Raw genomic sequence first — 22,326 nt, forward strand, 5'->3', positions numbered from 1 at the left:
AATAAATTATAATAACATGAGAATCAAATTGGCAAAAAATATAAAAAGGAGATATAAGATATTCCATTTATCAAAGAAATATATAGCAACTGAATCCATAGTAAAAAATAGCTTTTTAACAAAAGAATATTATGATGACAAAAAAAAAAAAAAAGTTGATCTCTTTGATTTTGTTCCCCCTCAAGATTTCTTGTCCTCATATTTTCAGAAATTAGATAAATGCTATTCAAACCCGAGGTCCATATTACGGTAAAAATTTATTTATTTTTTTTTTCATTTATTTTTTTTTTCATTTTTTTTTTTTTTTTTTTTTTTTTTTTTTTTTTTTCATTTTTTTTTTTTTTCATTTTTTTTTATTTTTTCATTTTTTTTTATTTTTTTTTAAACTATATCACACAAATGTAGACTATATAAAGACTATATCGAAAGAGAAGATTATCCAAACTATAATTGGATAGTCCGATGTTTTTGTCAACTTGCAAATGTGTTTGGCTTTAATTCTTTTTGGAGTACAAAAGATAAACAAGCCTTACATGAGTTAAAATTATTTAAATATCTAATATATGATTTAATCGATGGGAAAGAAAATATAAAAGACAGACATTGCCCCAGATTATTATATGCTATGTGTTGTTTAGATTATCGATGTTATTTTTTACTTCCAACTATTTTAGAAATTATAGAAAATAATATTTATAAATATAGAGTTCCGACATTATGTATGATAAGCTTTTGTTTATCTTATTTAGGATTAATAAATAAAGATATTCAATTTGGTCCTGAAAACCATTTATCGAGAAGTTATAATACTATTATGCAAATTTTAGAAAATATATATGAACGAAAAAATGAGGCCTTAAATGATACTACTAATTTTTGTTGGGCTTTGTTAGGATATGTTATAGTAATAAATAATTTATATGAATTTCCTAAAAATCGTTTAAGTTTTTTACCCGAAATTTTGCAAAATGCTTGTAATGGGTTAACAAAAGAAAATATTTCAGAAACTGGATGGGTTCAATATTTTCTTTACATAACTTTATATTGTTGTGATGTTGAAAAACCTTCAAATGAATCAGAAATAAAACAAAGCATTCCATATTTTATACAAGAATATCTTCATCTAAAATGGCTAGATAATATACTTATTACATCTCAAAATCAGGGTTCAGAAAAAATGCAATTAGAAGTAGAAAATATTATACAAAAATTACAATTAAAAAATTTTTTTATTAATTTATCAGTTGGGAGATCAATAGATGAACAACATTGTTTTTTTACTTCACATTTTTACAAACCTTTAAATTTATGTATCGAATATGACTATTTCCATCCAATTGGAATAAATAGACCCTTAATTAATGGTGCATTAACATTAAAAAACCGTATTTTTAAAAAAATGAATTTGAATGTTGTTAATATACATAAATGTTATTGGGATCTTTTAAAAGATGAACAAAAAGAACAGCAATTAATTAAAATAATTGAAGCATTTCAAACTAAACATAATAAAGAAAATAATTCAGAGACAGAATTATATAAAGAACAAAAATTTGATTCAAATATGGTTCACTTAAAACACAAACGAGTTAAATTTCATAATTGGCCTCCTGAACATATTACAATTTAAGTCAATATTTTATCAACATATTCCATTATATATGTAGTACATTGTCTAAATCTCTTTTATCGTTTTATCCTTCCATATGTCACTAAACAGCAAAAAAAATAATATTAATAATAATTGATATTTTTGCACAATCTCGTTATTTTTTTGGGTACATTATCCAATGTTAGTTTTGCTCGTTTGACGTGACCATTTTTTTTTGTACACTTTTTATCTTCTTATTTTATTTTTTTTTAATTAAATTTGTACAATTTACTCAAAAAATGACCAAGTCGACAAATGGTGAGATTATATTGTTTAACCACCATATTTTTAATTTTCAAAATTAACAGTCAATGTTGGAAAATTTTGTTTTAATCTTCCACTAATTTCAGTTTTAATATTATGAGGTATATTTACCTCCTTATCTTCATTTTCTATATTTTTAAACATGAGCATAACGCTATTATTAATATTTTCTTTGTTGTTTATTAGCTCTTTAATTACTAATTCAATTTCTGAGAACAAATAATTACAAATAAAAGTAAAAAAAATATATAATATGTATATATCAAAATGTGTAATACAAATGTATGTGTGCATATATAGTGATAACAATAAAACGTTTATTTCACTTTTATTTTCAATCATTTCAAAATATTTCTATCTATTTATAATTTTTTTTTTTATTTTAGCTAGATAGCTATTTTTTATTTTTTTTTTTTTTTTTTTTTTTATGACTTACTGAGAAAATCAAAATATGGCTTCAGATCAATTAAACAATTTAGAATATTTTCTTCGTTAATTTCATCAAAATTTATAATTATTACATTTGGTTCTTTATTTCCAGGACCTCGAATATACATTTTTAAAGTTTTTTTTATAACCTGGGATACAGTTACACTATTTGAGCTACATGTGATACAATTTCCTAATAAGCGTATATATAAATTATTACCCTTAATGTCTACTAATTCAACACCACCATTATCTATTTGTAATTTGGGACGTATTAGATTCAAAACTTTTTCAGTATTTTCTGAATTTAATTCGTAATATAATTCTTCATCTTGTTTTTCATTTGATAATAATATTTTAGATTTATAATATTTATTTTTATTTTGTATAGTTGTTTTATTTCGGTGTGTGTTAATCACCCCACTATTGTTATTATCACATCCATTATATAAAAATGAGAAATTTGATTTTGTATATTTCAAACTAACTATATTTTTTGCACACAAAAAATAGAAGAATAAAGTAAGCTTCATGGAAGCAATACTGTATTTCATTTTACTCACAAAAATAAGCACATGATAGTTTTCAATTTTGTTTTTTTTTTTAAATTTAATAATAAATATCTAAACACATGCTATATATTATTTATATATTGAAAATGGAATAATTAATGTAATTGGTCTTTATATGAAAATGTTCATTCATTTTAAAAGTGCTTACTAATGTACAAATTTGTTCACTTATATTGTTCACTTATATTGTTCACTTATATTTTTTTATTATTTTTTATTATTTTTTATTATTTTTTATTATTTTTTATTATTTTTTTATTATTTTTTTATTATTTTTTTATGTTTTTAAAAATATATTTTTTTTAAGTACCATTTTTCAATAATGGAGCTATTCTGTTATCTTTATAAATTTTCTTTTGCTTAATTGCCAACTCTCCGTTATCTTTAGTTTTATTCGTCACATGGCTAATTTTATTATTATTTTTTACCACATAAAATAAAAAATAAATAACTTTTATTTTTGTACTCTATTTTGTACTCTTTGTGTTTTTTTTTATTTTTTACTTAAAAATAAAGAACTTGTTATTTATTTCGAAAAATGGAATAAGCTCTTATTTTACAGATAAAGCATTATACACACAGTTTTGGAAAAAATGAAATTTTGATTTAAGCATGACAATATTTTATAAGGAACATTTGGGGGGGAATTATTATTTTAGCAAAATATTTTCATATATAATATCATATATTTATAATAAAAATAATTTTTTTAAAAAACGAACAATTAAATATGATGTATTTAGTAATTACAAAAATAGTTTGGGGTTGAAAAAAAAAAGAAATATAAATGAGAACAAGAAAAAAAATATCGTTGTTCATTTTCCTACTAATGAAATTTGCTATTTTTATTATCATTATTTTTTATATATTTTATTACCACAATTTACTTTTTTAAATAATTATGAAAAAAAAAAAATAATTGATAACATTTATCTAATTAGTAATAACATAAACGATACTACAAACAGTCATATATATAATAAAATAAAGGTGGAAAATTTTAACATCATTTTTTGTACTCATATTTTACCACAAACAAAATATGACTATATTAATAATTTGACATTATTTTTGGAAAATCAATTTTTTATAAATTTATATAATAAAGAAATATATCTCAATAATGAGCAAAGAAATGAGAACAAGAATCAGGATAATTATAATACTAGACATCATGTAGAAAAAAAAAAAAAAAAAAAAAAAAATATATTTCCTCTAAAAAGGAAAGAACACATTTGTAAAAATAACAAAATTAACAATTTACCATTTTCCAATCAAAATGAAATAAACAAATTTTGTAATAACTTTTTATATGTCTCTTACATTTCTAATAACAGTTTTGAACAAAATAATATTAGAATTATTCGAAGAAAAAATATATTTAATTCATTTATAAAATATAATAACATAATAGAAAACATAAATTCAAAAATACACTGGATAAATCATTATTCTTTTTATGAATTTTATTCCAAAGCATATCTTAGTTTTCTTAATTATAGAATGTCTATATTTAAGAATATTATAAACACACATTTTGAAAAATTAAATAAAAAACAAAAAATATTTTCGAAAAAAAATAAACATACAAACACATTACGTCTTTTTTTAAAATATAAAAATGTTTTATTAAATTCGAATATATTTTTTAATTTTCCTAAACAAATAATATATTTGGATCTTAAGGATGGTGTTAGTTTATATATAAAATATTTGGAAGCACTTGAAAAAATTTCTGAATTTCCAAAAAAACAAAATTTGATATCTTTATCAATTCCAATAAATAGCATATATAAATATAATAAAAAAAAAATAATTAAAGAAATTCAAAAATATATTAACATACACATATGGAATAATAACCAAAAAATGTTATTTTATTCAGGATTAGAAAATATTAAATTTCGAAAGTTTTATAATTAATATTTATTTTGTTAAATTTGTACATTCTTTAATCTGTTTATCAAATATGGCATTCATGCAAGCCAAATTGTTTTCTGTGTTGTATATATATTATTATTTTTTTTTAATTTAAAATTTTTTTTTTTTTTTTTTTTTTTTTATAAAATGAACAATTTTGTTACGCCATTTTTAAATTAAACATGATTCTAAAACATTTTCAAAATTTAAAATATACGATAAATAAATAAATAAATATATATATATATATATATATATATATATATACATTAAAACAAACTGTGTAATAATACATAGTATTCACACTTTGCTATTGTGTTGTGATTAAAACATGTGTTTTTATTATATGATGGGAAATGTGGAAACTTGAGATAGTTAATAGTTTTTTTTTTTTTAAACTTATAATCTTTCTTATCATTTAAAATGATTTTTAAATATAAATATAATTTTTAAATATAATTTTTAAATATAAATGGTTAATGTATATTTTTTAAAATTTATTTTTTTCTGGATATAGAAAATGTATATATAGTGGCATAACTGTTATGGCTTAATTTTACCACTCTCAATGATAGATATGCTATTTTATTGTTTTTTTTATTTTTTTCATTTTTTTTACTTTTTCAATCTTTCTTTATTTAAAAAAAAATAATTAATAAAATGTTAAATATATTTTATTCTATTGCATATATTATCATAAAATGAAATTAAAATTTTTTTACATAAATAATTAAGTATATGAAGATATGTAGCTATTATTGCGTTATTTTTATATTTTTATATATTTTTTTTTTTTTTTTTTTTTGAACTTTTATAAGCCTATTTTATAGATATTGTTAATATATAGCTTTGTTAAGTTACCTCTTTATGAATTTTTTAACATTTTTAATAAAATGAGAGATATATAAAATAGTATGAACAAAATAGCCATTTCTTTTTGCTATATTATTGAAAAAAAAGAACAGATACGAAATAAAGAAAGAGTAAGAGAGCAAGCCAAGCAAAGCATCCTCTAAAGAGACGCAAAGGGGGGAGGATTCGACAATAGCATGGATATACAATTATAAAAAAAAATATATAAATATATATGTATGTATATGTATGTATGGATGTATATGCATATTCGTCGCTTTACACTAACTTTATTGTGACATTTTGAATAATTTCATAAGTTAAATAAAGAGATTAATAGAAAAGATATTACATACAATTCCAGCTATCATATAAACTAATAAATATACAGGTAATTATGTCTATTTTATTTGAAAAAAAAAAATAAAAGATGATATACATAAATAGTGAGAATGAACTAATTAGCATAAAAGAGAGTGAAATAAATGATGAAAATTATGGGATAATTACAAATATTTTAAAAAAATATAATGCAAATATAAATAGTTGGGTTGATATATGTATCGCATTTTACAAAAAAAACAATTATAAATTATTCTTGAATTTAATAAAAGAAGGTGATAAATTTTTTTGCAATAATAAAGAAGGAAACATAAAATTAAATATATTGTTATTATTATATAACTCTGAAAAAATAATAAATGCTAAAAATTTGAATAAAGAAAATGAGTTGAAAATTAAATTAGAAAATTTAATAAATCATGTTGAAAAAAATAAAAAAATAAATAATACACAGGAACGAGAACATGCCAATATAGGACAAAAGCGAACAAATTGCGATTACTTGACCCATTATTTAACTAAAGGAATATACAATTTTAATATATACTTATATTTAATAAATAAATATGATAATAAATTGCTTAAAAAATTTTCTATTTCATCTTCTATACAAATAAAACCTAATGATACATATAATAATAAGAGTATTTTTTTAACAGATAAATTAAATAATGAATATATCAACCCATTAAATTATTTAATTGATAGTATAAATATATTTAAATATTTAATACAAAAAAATAATTATGATTTTATTTCTTCGATTTATTTATCTTTTGCACTATGCTTAATATATAAATTAGATCATTGTATAGAATTTTCATCTCATGTATTATTAAAAATTATTAATTTTGAAATATTTTTAAATAAAATATTGGAAAATTATAGAAATAAATACAAAAATTTTATCGACCAATATAATCAAAATGAAAACGTAAATAATTTGAATACAGAAAAAGAACAAAAAGGATGGTTTTCCAAATTTGCTGGAAATAAAAATACACATATTTCCTTAATGGCTACAAATAAAAACACTCAAGATATTGGAAATGTAAAGGAATATTTACAAAAATGTATAAAATATAAAAATTTATTAAACTTATTAAAAACATTTAAATCAATAATAAAATGCATAATTGGAATTTGTTATATGAAAAAAAAAAATTTCAATATAGCTTCTTATTGTTTTACAACATCCTTACAATTATACAATTTTTGTCCATCTTATTTGTTAAATTCATGGTTATTATTAACAAATTATATAAATAAAATTGTACAAAATAATAATTTTATTAATATAAAAGACAAATTTAATTTTTTATCAAATAGCTATTCTCCACAAAATAATCCTTATAATGACTATGTAGAATATTTAAAAAAATTAAATAAAAAAAAAAAATTAAAAAATGGCTGTCTAAATTTTGAAAATTATGTACAATGTAAACAAATAAATGAAAACAAATGTAGAATATTTTTTGATAATAAACAAATTGATTTTAAAAAAGGAAATGTAAATACTAAGGCTAATGAAAATGATGTTATTTTATCTCAAGCTTATACTATTAATGGAAATGAAAAAGAAGAATATGCAAATCCAATGATAAAACAAAATTCCAAAAAAGAAAAGTGTGTGCAAAAAAATGTTAATAAATGGAAAGAATATAAAATAGCTAATACTGTAAATAGTGTAAATAGTGTAAATAATTTAAGTAGTGTAAATGTAAAAGATATAATAAATTTAACATTATTTTATTATTTTAATTACATTAAGGTAGTAATTGTATTTTATTCCAAAATAAATAAAAATATATGGAATTTTGAAGAAAATTATGAAATTAATAAAAATGATATTTATGAATGTAATGAAATAATAGATCAAATTGATAATACAAATAAAGAATGTTTAAAAAATAAATACACACAAGTATTTTTAAATAATAATATGATTTCAATGTATTTAGATTTATGTGAATTTTGGCTAGCTCAAGGAAATAAAAAAACTATAATTTTATTAAAAATAATAAAAGAAAAAATAAATTTTAATTATGTAAATAAAAAACAGCTAAGTAAGTATTATTTACTTATTGGTATTTATTTTCATATAATAAAAAATATGAAAAGAGCATTAAAATATTATCGTAAAAGTTTTATTATTTATAAAAATTATTTAAATTTATATTATTACACTATTTCGTATATATATTTAAAAAAATATAATAAAGCCAAAAAATATATATTATATGCTTATAATAAGTATAAAAATGTATATTTTATAAAATTATATGCATATTTTTATATACACACAGCCAATATTTATTTAAACTATAATGTTATTATTAATAAACAAAATGATACAAATTTAAAAGATGGCAATCCTATCATGAAAAAAGGAGAAGGCCTATCATATCATCAGAATAAACCTATTGTAGATAATTCACATATATATAGCAAATTTATAAAAAGCGATATATATAATGAAAATATCAAAATAACAATAAAAATGTTAGAAGATGTATTAACTATTCTAAATAAATATAACAACTTATTTATTAATGATATAGACATAAATTTAATGAAAGCCAAAATTTATGAACTATTATTAACAAAATATAATGATGAAAATATGAAAAGTTATTTTAATTTATTAAAAGAAATTCCAGATATTAAAAATTTTTTTTTCAAAAAAAATAAAACATATAAAATATCTTATGAATTAATTAATAATTATATCGTTGCATTATTTTATTGTGGTTATAAAGAAAAAAGTTTAGAGCTAATGGAATTATTAAAAAGGGAAATTTTTTTTAAAATAAAAAAATTCTATACATATTATGTCTATGTTTTTTGCAAAGACGATTTGAATGTTTTCACCTCCTCAAATTTGATATCCAATAATGAAAACGCACACAAAAAAATGACCAAAATAGATAAATATTGGAATAAAATTACAGAAAATGAAAAGGTAAAACATCATTCTGTATATAACATTAACAAAAATAGGAAAATAAATATTGAGGAAGGAAATGATGATATACTTATTGAGAGTGTCACTACAAAATATAAAAATGATAAGGATAGTAATATACCAAATGAGATGGTAAAAAATTTGGAAAAAAAAAAAATTATTGAGGAAAATAAAATAAAATTGAAATATATTAAAGAGATGCTAAAATGTGAAAGAGTATATAAAATACGGGAAAAATTGCTAAACAATATGAAATTTATTAATGGAATCTGTCAAAATAGTACACATGTTAACAATATTAGTAAAATAAATGTATACGAGAAACAATCGAAGAAAGAAAGATGCCGAAATATAATTAATTATTTAAAAAAGATATATATCACAATAAATTTTAACAATTCTGTTCTGTTGGAATATAATGGATATTCTTATGTATCAACAAGTATTTATAAGATATTTACAAAAATATATGTAAATTATGAAAGTGCTTATATTAGACTTGCAAATATTTATATAAGGAATAAAAATTATGCAAAAGCTAAAGATGTAATAACTAAAGGGCTAAAATATAATAATAATTCTGTCCAATTAAATTTATTAAAAGTATATCTACATATTAAAAGAAAGCACTATGATTATAGCATATATTCCTTAAATAAATTTAAAAAAAACCAAGCAAATGAAACAAATGAAACAAATAAAACAAATAATTTTAACAGAAATGAAAACGAAAACGATGATCATCTTCAAAGTGAAAATTCTTCAACAGATATATTAATAAATACATATTTAGCTATAATTAAATTTTACAAAATAAAGGAATGTAAAAATAAATCAGAAAAAAATTATTTATTAAATGAAATATATAATTTAATAAATATATTAATAGAAAATAATAAGAATAATTTTTTTATAGCAAATTTAATATCTGTCTTGTTAAGTATAAATAACAATTATGAAATAGCATGTGAATCTTTTCAATGCTTAATAGATTCATATCAAAAATTATCATATTTTTATATTTCAAGTTTAAAAAATTTAGTTTTACATATGTTTAATCATATTATTAGAAATAATAATATAATAAATAATAAATTATTTGTAAATAAGCTAAATTTATTTTTTAATTTAACTATCAAAAATGGGGTTAGCGATAAAAAAATTTATTTATGTTATTCAAATTTTTTACATATATTAGATAGATATGAAGAATCTATAAATTTATTATATGAAGCTTATCAAAAATGGCCATATGATATATCCTTATTAAATACCCTTATAATATGTATCGATTCGTGTGTTTCAAAATATTTAAGTTTAGATTATGTTGAATTAAAAAATATATTATTTATGAAAGATTTAATTTATTTTTCTTTTCACATAATATACACATTATTACATTTCAAGCATTTCGCAATGCACTCGACACTTGTTTTATCTGGTAAGTTTAGTGTATCTATATATTCACATATCTGTGTCGGTGGTTGTAAATGTTTAGGGCCACATTCTTCTATGCATTCCCCCATATTTATGTTCTTTTCCCCATATTTATTCTCATTTCCATTTATATGCTTAACCTTTCCACAGATAACAAATTTAACTATTACAAAGAAGAGGACTACATCATTGAAATAAAAAAGAAGGATTTAGAAAATATAGCAAGTCGAAAATATTTAATAATGGCTTATAAAAAATTTGAAGAAAAAATAAATCCTTATATCGAAAGCAGCCTACCAAGTATGTTAAAACAAAAAAAAATGCTACATTTGAGAAAAATAAATATCCACAAAAAAATATATGAAGAAAAAAAAAGGAAGCAAATGAACTTAATTAATAAAACAAAACGCCAGGAATCTCTACAAGAAGAATTGTTAAATGATGTAAATGACTTGAATTATCACCTGTCTGGTCAGGTAGAAAATAATAAAGAAGATGAAGATAATAAGCTAGCTAACATTGAATTTAGCAATAATGAGCCTAATGTGGAAAAAAATATAGTGGAAAAAAGCCTAGTAGAAAAAAGCCTAGTAGAAAAAAACCTAATGGAAAATGTTCCAAATGACAAAAAATATTATAATGATGTTGAACCTCATAGTTCGTCGTCTTCTGACAGCTCAGATTTATTTGAGGAAACAAAAACAAAAAAAAGAAAAATTATCATAGACAAATAATTCGAAAAAAAACGAAATAAAAGGTGTACATTTTGTGCATAATTTTGACTTGGATAAAAGAAAGCTATTAATATAAATATGTGATTATATTTAAAAGGGTAATAAAGGTTTAAAGGTTTGGAACTTAATTTTATTTTTATAAATATTATACACAAAGGGAAATATTTATGAACAATTCAGAAAAAAAAAAAATAAAAAAATGTATAAACATATTTGTAAAATTTATTAAACAAAATAAGAAAAATGCTAATAAAACAATATTTCGTTATTTAAGAAAAAAAATGATTAACAAAAATATACTATATAAGTTAAATAAATAAATAAATAAATATATATATATACGCATACTTTTGTTTAGCTTAAAAAATGCTATCATAAACAAATAAACTTAACTGTAATTCATCATTTTTTAAGTCCAAATTATCAAATTTACAGAAATTATATGTATTTTGATAATATTCTTTTGATAAATATGTAAAAGGTCCTCGGGTTATTCCGTTGAGTGAAAAACATATATATTCATCTAGTGCGCCATAATTTTCCAATTGCTTTAGCCCAATACTTACATAGCTAATATGTGTGTAAATGATAGAAGACAAAAAAAAAAAAAAAAAAAAAAAATATGAACAAGTCATATAAATAACAATTAAATAATTACCCAACACAAGAATATATACTATTATTGTTTCCAAAAGGATACAATATCACGCAAGTAATATATATCAATATGAATATTTGTGTATTATAAAAAGAAATGGTATGTAGTATAAACTGTTTTCGTTCTTACTTTTTTTTTGCGGATTTATGCCCGTCTAGCCAAATTTTTAATTTGAACGATTTTTTTCCTGCAAATGAGAAGGCGGAAGTAGTAAGTGGGATATTTCCCATTTCCCTATATCTCCAAAATAATTTCTATAACATAATAAAAAAAATAATACATATTTTTGTAATTAATTAATGAGAAAAAATAGAGAGAGGCCTTTGTACAGGCTTACATTTTTATTTGTTGTGTAAATGTTTAAAATCGATAGAATATTTGTTCATGTATTTTTAAATAAATAAATAAATATATATATATATATATATATATATATATATATATATATGCATACGTATACAGTGAAATATATAGTACATGCATCCTGCAAGTACTCCTACATGTTTAATGGAAATATATATTTTTTTTTTTGTACCTCTTTAACATTTCTAATAGTCCATACTATCTTGTAGTTGTGTATATGAAGAGAATCAACTTTATTTATATTACTAACAGTAAATGCATCCGTTTTTTTTTTTTTTAAAGTGTAATTTTTATCAATATTTATGTATTGATATTTATTATTATTCATGTTAATATAAAATTCTAGATAATGCATCATTTTTTTTTTATCATCGGAAATTCCTTCAAATTTCTTTATATCATCTTCGTTTAAATGATCATATTTTATTTCACTTCCTACATTATTTTTATATTTATAAATATAATAATATATTAAATTTAATATTTTTGATTTATTATATTTTTCTATATGATCTATTTGGAAAAAGTTATAAAAATTATAAAAATTAAAAAGGGGTCTATTTACAAAAACATTTTTGAGGGTATCTTTTTTTAATATATATTTGTCTTTCAGTTGTTTATTTTCAACATATTCATGGACATTATCTACTGGTATTTTTTTTTTATATGTAAATACTTTTCTATGATATTTTCCTATATGCATATTTTTTTTTAATTTTTTTAATTTTTTTTTTTTTTTTTTTTTTTCATCTTCCTTTAAATTATCATTTTCTCTATTCTCTTTCCTTTCACCCTCGCTTATATTCTCATCTATATCTTTATACTTTTCAAATAAGTCACTGGAATTTTCGGGAATTTCATTTATGCCAACTTTATCATTTAATATGTTGCTTTTTTTTTCTTCGTTACATAATAGCAATTCCTCAGTATTAGCCATATTACTAATTGGATCTATTTTGATTTTATCATCATTTTGAATAACCTTATCTACAAACATAGAGCTATTATTTGTTAACTTGCTTTCAATATAATCAAAGACTGAATATTTTTTGTCTTGATCAAATATATTTTCTTTCGTTTCTTCATTTTTTTTTTTCAATTTATAAAATTTCAATAATCTTCTTCTCATCAATTTTTTATTAACTTTTTTTTTGTTTTTGTCATCTTTTTCATCACCATCTTTTTTTTTTTTTTTTTTTTTTTTCTTCTTTTTCTTTTTCACATGGCTAGGTATACTTCTAACCATGGATTGATCTTTTTGTTTTCTAAAAATTAACCCAACTTGAAATTTTGTGTGTTTGCTTTTTTTAATTGACTTATAAAAATTTTCTGTATAACTTTTATTTCCAAATATAGGAAAAGTAGTAGTAGTTTTATTTTCAAAATAATAGCATACACCCTTTTTCAAATAAATTAAGAAAAACAAAAAAACAAAACATCTCATAAAATCCATTTATCTTTTTAATGTAAATATGTTACATTATTATTATTATGATAATTGCCATTTATGTATTCTTATAACTTTTACATTTTATCACATTTAAAGTCAGTGTGTTTCTTCCCTACTTATTTATAACATGTTTATAACAATTTATAAAATATTTTATACACAAATAATTTTTCGCATCTTTTCTTTCAATAATTCTTTTATTTTATTTGACAATTTCTATGCTTAATTTTGATATTTTATTTCGTATCGTTTTTTTATTTAAACAATTTTAGGGAAAAAAAATATTTAAAAAAAAATAAATATGTATAAAGCAATTACAAATTTCAAATACTGTTGGGTTATATTAAAAGGTTATTATAATAAAAAAGAAAAAAAGAAATAAAAGAAAAAAAAGAAAAAAAACGAAAGAAACGAAAGAAACGAAAGAAACGAAAAACAAATTATTTTAAAATTAAAAAATAAAAATCACTATATATGTATAGTATAAAAATTCATTATTAAAAAAAACATTACAAATACATTCTCTTTCTATTAACTTTCATATCTGGCCTCAAAATAAATTCATACATTTTTTCCTTATCGTTAATTAATCCATCCTAAAAAAAAAAAAAAAAATAAAAATACATTATAAAAAATATGCATCATAAAAAATATGCATTATAAATATGCAATTATTATAAATCGCCACGAATGTGTTGTAATGATGGTAGATCGCGAAACTAATTAAAAGCTTGTAGAAAATAAAATTAGCATTAAAAAAATTTCACTAAAAATATAAACATAAAAAAAAATACCTTGAGACTAAGTAGTTGCAATGTAAAGCCAGGTCCTATCTCATATAATGAGCATTTCTTTTTGTTCACAAAATTGTATCTAAATGGGTATTAAAAAAAAAAAAAAAAAAAAAAAAAAAAAAAAAAAAAAAAAAATGTGTGTAACTTTATAATGTAGTAAATACAAAGAGTTAAAATGGCTAAAATGGCTAAAACGAATTTTATAATACTTACTTAAAATGCCTGAAAAAAATAAAATCTCTCTGATTATAAAAAACTACAACCTTTTGACCTTTATAGTTTGGGGTAAAAGGTACAAGAGTATGTAATTGTCTTTTTATTCGTTCTCCAATAAAAGTATTAAAATTTGTTATATACACTTCGGGGGGTAATGTTGTTATTTCAATGTCTGTATTTTTTTTATAACCATAAAAAATATTTGTTAAAGAATATTTAGATGTTGGTCCATTAGGTAAAGTAGATATAAACATATGTTTAGGATGTTTATCTATTCCTTCTTCTATTAATATAAATGTAGAAAAATTATTTTCTATAGCATTTTTATATAAAAAATCTAAAGTGTGATCTAATCTTGGTTCATAAAAAATGTGAGGAAATGTTAATGTTAATTCTTTCATAAATAATATTGTATTTTTAGATGGTCTTTTTATTGATGTTATAATAATATTTGGTTCTTTATTATTTTTAAAATAATCACTAAATTCATCTATATATTTTTCACTTAATAAAAAATTTTCATTTTCATTATTAATTTTGCTTTCGTCAAACAATGCTAACTGTTCTATACTTCTTGGAATTTTTTTTTCTACTGGAATATTTAATGATTTTTTATTTTTTATATCTTCTTTTTTTTGTTTTCTTAAAATTAACTTTTTTAAATATGCTTTTCCCTTTAAAGCATTTCTCTTATTTTTATTTTTAACAGAAAATCGTGATATTTCATTATATTTATTTATATCAATTTTTTCAATTTCCCCAATTGTTAACTGTTTATCTTTGGTCATATATCGAAGTTTCTTTTTTTCCTTCTTATTTATTTTCCCCTTCATTATAACAATATTTAAAAGATACAACCAAAAAAGTATGTATATGTATATGTATGTATATACAAAATCAACAATTAATAAAAATAAAAAAATTCAGAAAAATATATGGTTTATGCCAAAACCACAACAACTTTTGAGATCGGAGGGTTTTTTTAGCAATTAACATAAACAACGTTGGTTCTTCTATAATTTTTCTATACATATATTTACAAAATATTATAAAAAAAAAGGAAAAATAACTGTTTAGTTTGCCATTACATTTAAAATAGTTCATGCCTTTTTATTTATATCATATATTTTTTTTTCTATGAGAAAATACTGTAAAAAAAAATATATAATAACATATGTTATTTTCATAGCTGCACAAAAAAATGATTTATTTATTTTTTTTTATCTACTTTTAAATTAAATATAGTAGAACCTTTTTTTAAACAATATTTATAATTTTAGTTGAAAAAATAATAAAAAAAATAATAATAGAATAATTTTTTATTTATCTGGTTCCAGGTATTATATCATGATATATATATATATGCACATTTATTATGTACATACCATAATATATATAAAAAAAAAAGAAAAAAATATATTTATTGCTATAATTTAAAAATTGTATATTTTGGGGTATATGATTATATAAATATAATATACAGAAAAAAATATAAATATAACTGTATTATAAATAAGCATAAATTAATGTTAAAATGTAATTAAAGGGATTATAAAACATAATTATTATTGAATAAGCAATATTTTTTATTTTTATGTTTAAACACCCTTGAATAAAATTAGTAAATAAGGATAAATCTTTACATATAAATAATGACATAATCAATCTTAAAAATTCAAATATTTATGTAAACATTATTTTTTAGAAGTATTAGGAAAAGATAAATATATAAGTGAAAATTTGACTTAAAAATATATAAGTAAAATATACTATATCTTTAAAAACAGCTAGCTAAAAATTTGAAAAACTGTTCAGAAAAAAAAAATAAGTAAAACAGCATAACGCTTGTAGTAATAGCAACTTTTACGATTATAAAATATAGGAAAGTAAAAAAAGAAAAAATAAGCAATTAATTTAGAAACAAGTAGGAATACAAATAAAAATAAACCAATAATATTATATTATCCAAATATACAGAAAATTATTTCACAACAAAACTTTATATAACTGTGTGCTAATATAGCTCGCCCTATAAGCTGTCCATTTTTCCACATTATCTTGTAGGAATAAAAAATATTAACATAGGCATATATTAACATAGACATATTAACATAGGCATATACTAACATAGGCATATATTAACATAGAAATATATTAACAGGCTAAGATAAAAATGTTGAACTTAGCTAGTTTGCTCATAAAAAAAAAACCTAATGCAGCGGATGAAATAAATTCAGCAGATAAAGCTAATAAGGAAAATGGGGAAAATAATATAATTGATAATAATGACAGTGTGAAAATAAAGCTTATAAATATGAAAGATTATAAAACTAAAAAACTTTTAGATGAACGAAAGAATGTTAAAGCATGGGCTCCCAGTACTAATAATAAAAAAAGCAACAAAAGTGAAAAAAAAAAAGAGAAACAAAAAGATAAGCCAACTGATGAAAATAAAAAAAATGACGAAAAAAAAGAAGAAAAAAAAGAAGAAAAAAAGGAAGAAAAAAAGGAACCCGCTAAAAAAATATTTGTACCATCTATAATTAAACAAAAAGCAGTTGTAAAGAAAGAAAACGAAAAAGAAGAATTATTTCCTAATTTACTTCAAGCTAAAAAAACAGCTAAAATTGAAAAAGAAGAAAAAAAAAATGCCCCTCAAAAAAAAAAAAAAAAAGAAAAAGCTAGTAATAAAACAAAAGAAGAAGAAAATCAATTCCCACCCATCGAAGAAATCAAAAAAATTAATTTTAACATTTTTGATGTCGTAGATATAAAAAATGAATACGAACGTATTGTTAGAGATATTGATAAAGTTTCACTTAAATATAAAAATAAAAAAAAATTTGATAATACTATGATTTTATGTAATTAAAACTTATTCTATTTTTGTGTGCACAGCAAGAAAATTATGAACAATTCATATATAAATATATATTTTAGACTAAATAAGACTATAATTATATATTTCATTTGATATATTGTTTAATTATATGTCATTATTTTGTTTTGTTTAATATACTATATAGTAATATATTTTTTTTAATTTGCGTATTCCCTTTTTATTTTTTCACTTCAAACTACTTTTTATATACCCTTTTAAATTTTAATTTTTTTTTTATCCTCCAAATTTTGTGTGTATATAATATTCGACCATACAAATATTATGCACATTAATGATTACATATATACATTGGAATTATAAATTCAATATTTAAAAAAAGACATTATTCCTTTTTCTTTAAAAAATACTAATTGAGATTGATTAAATTTTAATTATATTTTCATAAGCATTTATTTTATATGCTTATATTGACGAATATATAATAAAAATAGATAGAAAATAGAAAGAGAAAAATAAAGAGATAATAAAATACGCTACGATAGAAGTAGAATATCCAAAAGAGTACACAAAACAATCTCTTTTCATTATCTATGAAACTTAATAAATATTAATTTGTTTAAAAAATATAAAAAAAACGATGAAATCAAATTTGTTAGAAAAAAAAAAGAAAAAAAAAATACAAGGGTTAAGTGAAGTAAAGGGCGATGAATCCAAGGCCACAGAAAGCAGTGAAAAAAAAACAGCCGCTCTAAATGATGTATGCATAAAACAAAAAAAATATATATACATATGCTGGTATATATATACATATGCTGGTATATATATACATATGCTGGTATATATATACATATGCTGGTATATGCTATGTTGGCATGCCAATATTTTTTTGTTCGCTCTTTATCTATGTGGATAAGTTTAAAATGGATAAATAATTAGACACATATTTACTTCTCTCTCATTTTATAAATTAGAAAAATGACACAGTTACAAGGCTTTTATTCCCTAAAAACCCAAGAGCATTCAAAAATTTAGTTGAGTTTTCTTTCCAAAATGAGAAATTTGTCCCCATTGAAAATATTGACCATACCATATTTCATTTGGATATTAAATCGTAACTTAAAATATGAAAAAAATTATTTTGTTATTCTTAGTTTATTTATTTGGCTTTTTCTTACTCTTCATTTTGTTTATTATTTTTTAAATTAATGTTACTAGCCATATAGTACTCAAAGAAAGTGAAGAAGGGAAAAGACAAATAGAACTAATAAGAAACAAAATTAAAAATTCAAATAAATTTACAATACTAAAAGACAATGGTAAATTATTTCTTTCTGCAATGTGCTATAAAAACGAGTTTTTTATATCCATATTTTTTGTATCTTTTTTATTTATTTATAAATAATTCAGATACATCATTTACACAATTGTTCATATATATATACACTTTTTTTATTTCTTCAATACAGATTGTATATACCACAAACCACAAAATTGTTTCGATTATATTAATAGATATACCCAAACTGTTCCAATATCATTTAAGTTTGTAATTTATCACATCATAAAAGTTATTTAAATAAAGCGAAAAAAAAAAAATAGCTAGCTAAAATTTACAATTTTTTTTTTTTTAAGGGATGCATCCACTAAAACGGAACCTCAAAAAATAAATGAGATATGTGACACTGGTTAGTTTATAACAAACGAATTATAAAAGAATAATTTATTTTTTTATATATACATATATTTACTCATGAAATTAAACATATTTTGTTAAAATTAATATGTTTTATATCATCCCTATTTGTTTATTTGTGCTATTTTTATAGCCTGTCAATCGATAATTTACGACGCTTATCTGGAAGAATTCCAACGTCTAACTAATGAAAAAAACAAAGCGGTAAGAAATAAAATGAATATGCGCCTGAAAATATACAAACAGATGATATGCACCTGAAAATTTACAAACAGATGATATGCACCTGAAAATACACAAACGGATGATATACACACACATGTGAGCACACGCTGGAACATTTTTAGGAAAAGGAATCATATAATGATAAAAAGGAAGATGAAGAAAATGAGAAAAAGAGCAAATTCAATAATGAAATAGGTTTTGAAGGATGTAGAGGAGAAGAAATAAAATTTAATGAGAGTTCAACAAACTATTCTGATAATGATGAAATAGAAGGAGCTATTTTTTATTCGAGTAGCGAAAGTGAGAATAATTCATTTATTAGTAATGAAGATGATTATAATGATAGTATAAAATATAGTAGTCAGGATAAAAGTGATAAAGCCTATGAAACAGAACATGAAGAAAAAGAAGGGGAATTATCTGATAAAGACGAAAATGAAATAGATGAAAATGGTAATATTGAAGAAGGAAAAGATAGTATAGATGATAATTCAAAGGATATGATATCTAAAAATAATGAACAAATTGATAAGGATGGAGAGTGTGAAAAAAAAACAGATAACCAATTTTATATAGATAATAAAAAAAAAAAAAAAAAATATATAAAAAAAAAAATAGATGAACCTTCAAATGGAAAACATGATCTATATTTTATCAATTATAAAGATTTAAATGAAAAAACACACAAAGATCTAAATTTTATTTATTGTGATAATAAAATAAAAAAGAGTGATAATAAAATAATATATAAAAAAAGATTTTTAAAAACATTAAAAATAATGGATAGAATATATAATAAAAATAATGAAGAAGACATATATTTATGTTATAAAAATAAAAATAATAAAAATATTTTAACAAAATTATGGGCATTTACATTAAATGCATGTCAATTTACAGTCACTGATATAAAATTTCATCCATTTTATGAAGATTTATTTGCTATATCATTTAAAAGTAATGATATAAAAACAAATATGGGAATATTATGCTGTTTTACATTTAAAAATACAAAAAATCCTGAACATGTAATAAAGACAAATTTTCATATATATTCTATAGAATGGTCAAACACAAATAATTCGATAATAATTATTGGCTTGTCTAATGGTAGTATATGTATATATGATTTAAATAAAAAAAAAAATGAAAGATTAATATTTGAAAGTAATTTAAAAAATATATATAATAGAGATATTATTTCACAAATTTATTTTCACAAACAAAATAAAACATTCTATTCTGTCTCATATGATGGAAATATATATTATTGGAAATACAATAGTAAATTTACAACTGGAGAAAAATTATTAACATTAAAAAAAAATATAAATGATTTTGATGGTGCATTAAATACTACACAAACACAATCTATTACATGTATTGACTTCAACCCCTTTAAAATAAATATGTTTTTAATAGGAACAAATAACGGAACTATTTATTTATATTCTTCTGCATATTCTGATAATTATTTAAGACTTTATAATGAACATACTATGTCTATCAATTGTATTTCTTACAACAAATTTAAGAGGAATGTTTTTATTTCCTCATCTTATGATTGGACGATCCGAATTTGGGACCAAAACCAGACCACCTCTCTGATTGTATTTGACACAAAAGAGGTAATTGCGAAAAATTCGAAAAAATGAGAAAAATGAGAAAAATCGAAAAAATAGACAAACTAATAATGCTCACCTTGGATGTGCCTATTTTTGTTCATTTCAATGTTTGATAAAATAATTTTTTTTTTTTTTTTTTTTTTTTTTTTTCAGTGTATATATGATGTCAAATGGTCCCCCTTTTTATCAACATGTTTTTTTGTAATTAGTGCAAATAATTGTGGACATCTTCATATTTACGATTTGAGTATTGATATTAATAAAGCAATAGCTAGCGAAATAATTACAAAAAAAAAAAAATTAAGAAAATTATCTGTTAATAATTTTAATGAGGTTATATTAATAGGAGAAGAAAATGGAGTAGTATATACATATAAAGTATCTTATAAATTTAATCAAACATATATGGATTATTTAAAAGGAAAAATTAGTTATTCTTTTCAAAATGAACTTATGGACATATTTTTAGGGAAAGTAAAATGATGTCCTACCATAATATTACCAAAAATTTTATTACTTTTTTTTTGAAAAGAAAAAAAAGAACACTTTCAAATTTATTTTTGGTTATGTGAAGAATGTGAATTGATCTCTTTCTCTTTTTATACATAAACTATATTTACATGTCCATTCATTTTTTATTTCACATTTTTTATTTCACATTTTTTATTTCACTTTTTTTAAAGGTGAAATTTTTTTATTTTATAAAATCATAAAAAAAAAATTAAGCAATTGTAATGATAGGGAAACAAACAAATGAACATAATTGGTAACATATAATGTCTAACATTTATAGTCTCTTTTTTTTTACCGTTTGAATAAAAATATAAATTTAATAAATAATTTATACGTTGTTTATTCCTTTTATTTTAAATAACAATTTGGCTTCTTTTTTCTCTATTGAATTATTAAACTATATAGTCCCTTTTTATGTGTATAGAGATATCCATATTTTCTAAAATATGTTAATTCAAATTATTGTTTTTATATAATTATTAATATTGGGATGTATAATATTAAGTGTAAACATATAAATAGTGGATACACAAAGTAAGGGAAGGGCCTGTATATATCCACCCATGCTCATTGCATACTCATGCTCATTGCATACTCATGCATATTGTATATTAGTTAAGTGACATATTCCTACTTAGGTATATAATAGTATTGACTTAATAAGCGTATATAGAACTTTTAACTAATTGGGACCTTTAATATTTAATGCATATTTATTTTGCCTTATTTTATTTTGCTTTACTTTATTTTTATTTACTTTGGTTAATTGGATACATAGTAC

The 22,326-nt window shown here is 20.4% G+C and overlaps 8 protein-coding genes across 8 annotated transcripts; 5 read left to right on the top strand and 3 right to left on the bottom strand.

The window, feature by feature from the left end:
- Positions 1–16: 16 nt before the first annotated feature.
- On the top strand, positions 17–1,630 carry PY17X_0825500 (conserved protein, unknown function; the record flags this gene model as incomplete). Its single annotated transcript, XM_725278.1, has 2 exons — positions 17–249; positions 406–1,630. The coding sequence occupies 2 exons, from the start codon at positions 17–19 to the stop codon at positions 1,628–1,630; spliced, it is 1,458 nt and encodes a 485-aa protein (XP_730371.1).
- A 309-nt stretch (positions 1,631–1,939) lies between these two features.
- Positions 1,940–2,898, bottom strand: PY17X_0825600 (NifU-like scaffold protein, putative; the record flags this gene model as incomplete). Its single annotated transcript, XM_725279.2, has 2 exons — positions 1,940–2,124; positions 2,352–2,898. 2 exons carry the CDS (start codon positions 2,896–2,898, stop codon positions 1,940–1,942), a joined length of 732 nt encoding a protein of 243 aa, XP_730372.2.
- A 630-nt stretch (positions 2,899–3,528) lies between these two features.
- Positions 3,529–4,839, top strand: PY17X_0825700 (conserved Plasmodium protein, unknown function; the record flags this gene model as incomplete). The annotated part of the gene is made up of 1 exon (XM_022955746.1): positions 3,529–4,839. One exon carries the CDS (start codon positions 3,529–3,531, stop codon positions 4,837–4,839), a length of 1,311 nt encoding a protein of 436 aa, XP_022811982.1.
- Positions 4,840–6,118: 1,279 nt separating this feature from the next.
- On the top strand, positions 6,119–11,166 carry PY17X_0825800 (tetratricopeptide repeat protein, putative; the record flags this gene model as incomplete). The annotated part of the gene is made up of 2 exons (XM_719906.2): positions 6,119–10,436; positions 10,583–11,166. The coding sequence occupies 2 exons, from the start codon at positions 6,119–6,121 to the stop codon at positions 11,164–11,166; spliced, it is 4,902 nt and encodes a 1,633-aa protein (XP_724999.2).
- Positions 11,167–11,525: 359 nt separating this feature from the next.
- PY17X_0825900 (conserved protein, unknown function) lies at positions 11,526–13,316 on the bottom strand (the record flags this gene model as incomplete). Its single annotated transcript, XM_022955747.1, has 3 exons — positions 11,526–11,736; positions 11,954–12,078; positions 12,360–13,316. 3 exons carry the CDS (start codon positions 13,314–13,316, stop codon positions 11,526–11,528), a joined length of 1,293 nt encoding a protein of 430 aa, XP_022811983.1.
- An 830-nt stretch (positions 13,317–14,146) lies between these two features.
- Positions 14,147–15,480, bottom strand: PY17X_0826000 (ribosome production factor 1, putative; the record flags this gene model as incomplete). The annotated part of the gene is made up of 3 exons (XM_022955748.1): positions 14,147–14,233; positions 14,432–14,510; positions 14,645–15,480. The coding sequence occupies 3 exons, from the start codon at positions 15,478–15,480 to the stop codon at positions 14,147–14,149; spliced, it is 1,002 nt and encodes a 333-aa protein (XP_022811984.1).
- A 1,340-nt stretch (positions 15,481–16,820) lies between these two features.
- Positions 16,821–17,519, top strand: PY17X_0826100 (conserved Plasmodium protein, unknown function; the record flags this gene model as incomplete). The annotated part of the gene is made up of 1 exon (XM_022955749.1): positions 16,821–17,519. One exon carries the CDS (start codon positions 16,821–16,823, stop codon positions 17,517–17,519), a length of 699 nt encoding a protein of 232 aa, XP_022811985.1.
- A 607-nt stretch (positions 17,520–18,126) lies between these two features.
- Positions 18,127–21,515, top strand: PY17X_0826200 (dynein intermediate chain, putative; the record flags this gene model as incomplete). The annotated part of the gene is made up of 8 exons (XM_022955750.1): positions 18,127–18,246; positions 18,461–18,600; positions 18,705–18,805; positions 18,956–19,031; positions 19,122–19,174; positions 19,316–19,386; positions 19,530–21,035; positions 21,186–21,515. 8 exons carry the CDS (start codon positions 18,127–18,129, stop codon positions 21,513–21,515), a joined length of 2,397 nt encoding a protein of 798 aa, XP_022811986.1.
- Positions 21,516–22,326: the final 811 nt, after the last annotated feature.

Source organism: Plasmodium yoelii, assembly GCF_900002385.2.
Source record: "Plasmodium yoelii strain 17X genome assembly, chromosome: 8".
Taxonomy (NCBI): domain Eukaryota; phylum Apicomplexa; class Aconoidasida; order Haemosporida; family Plasmodiidae; genus Plasmodium; species Plasmodium yoelii.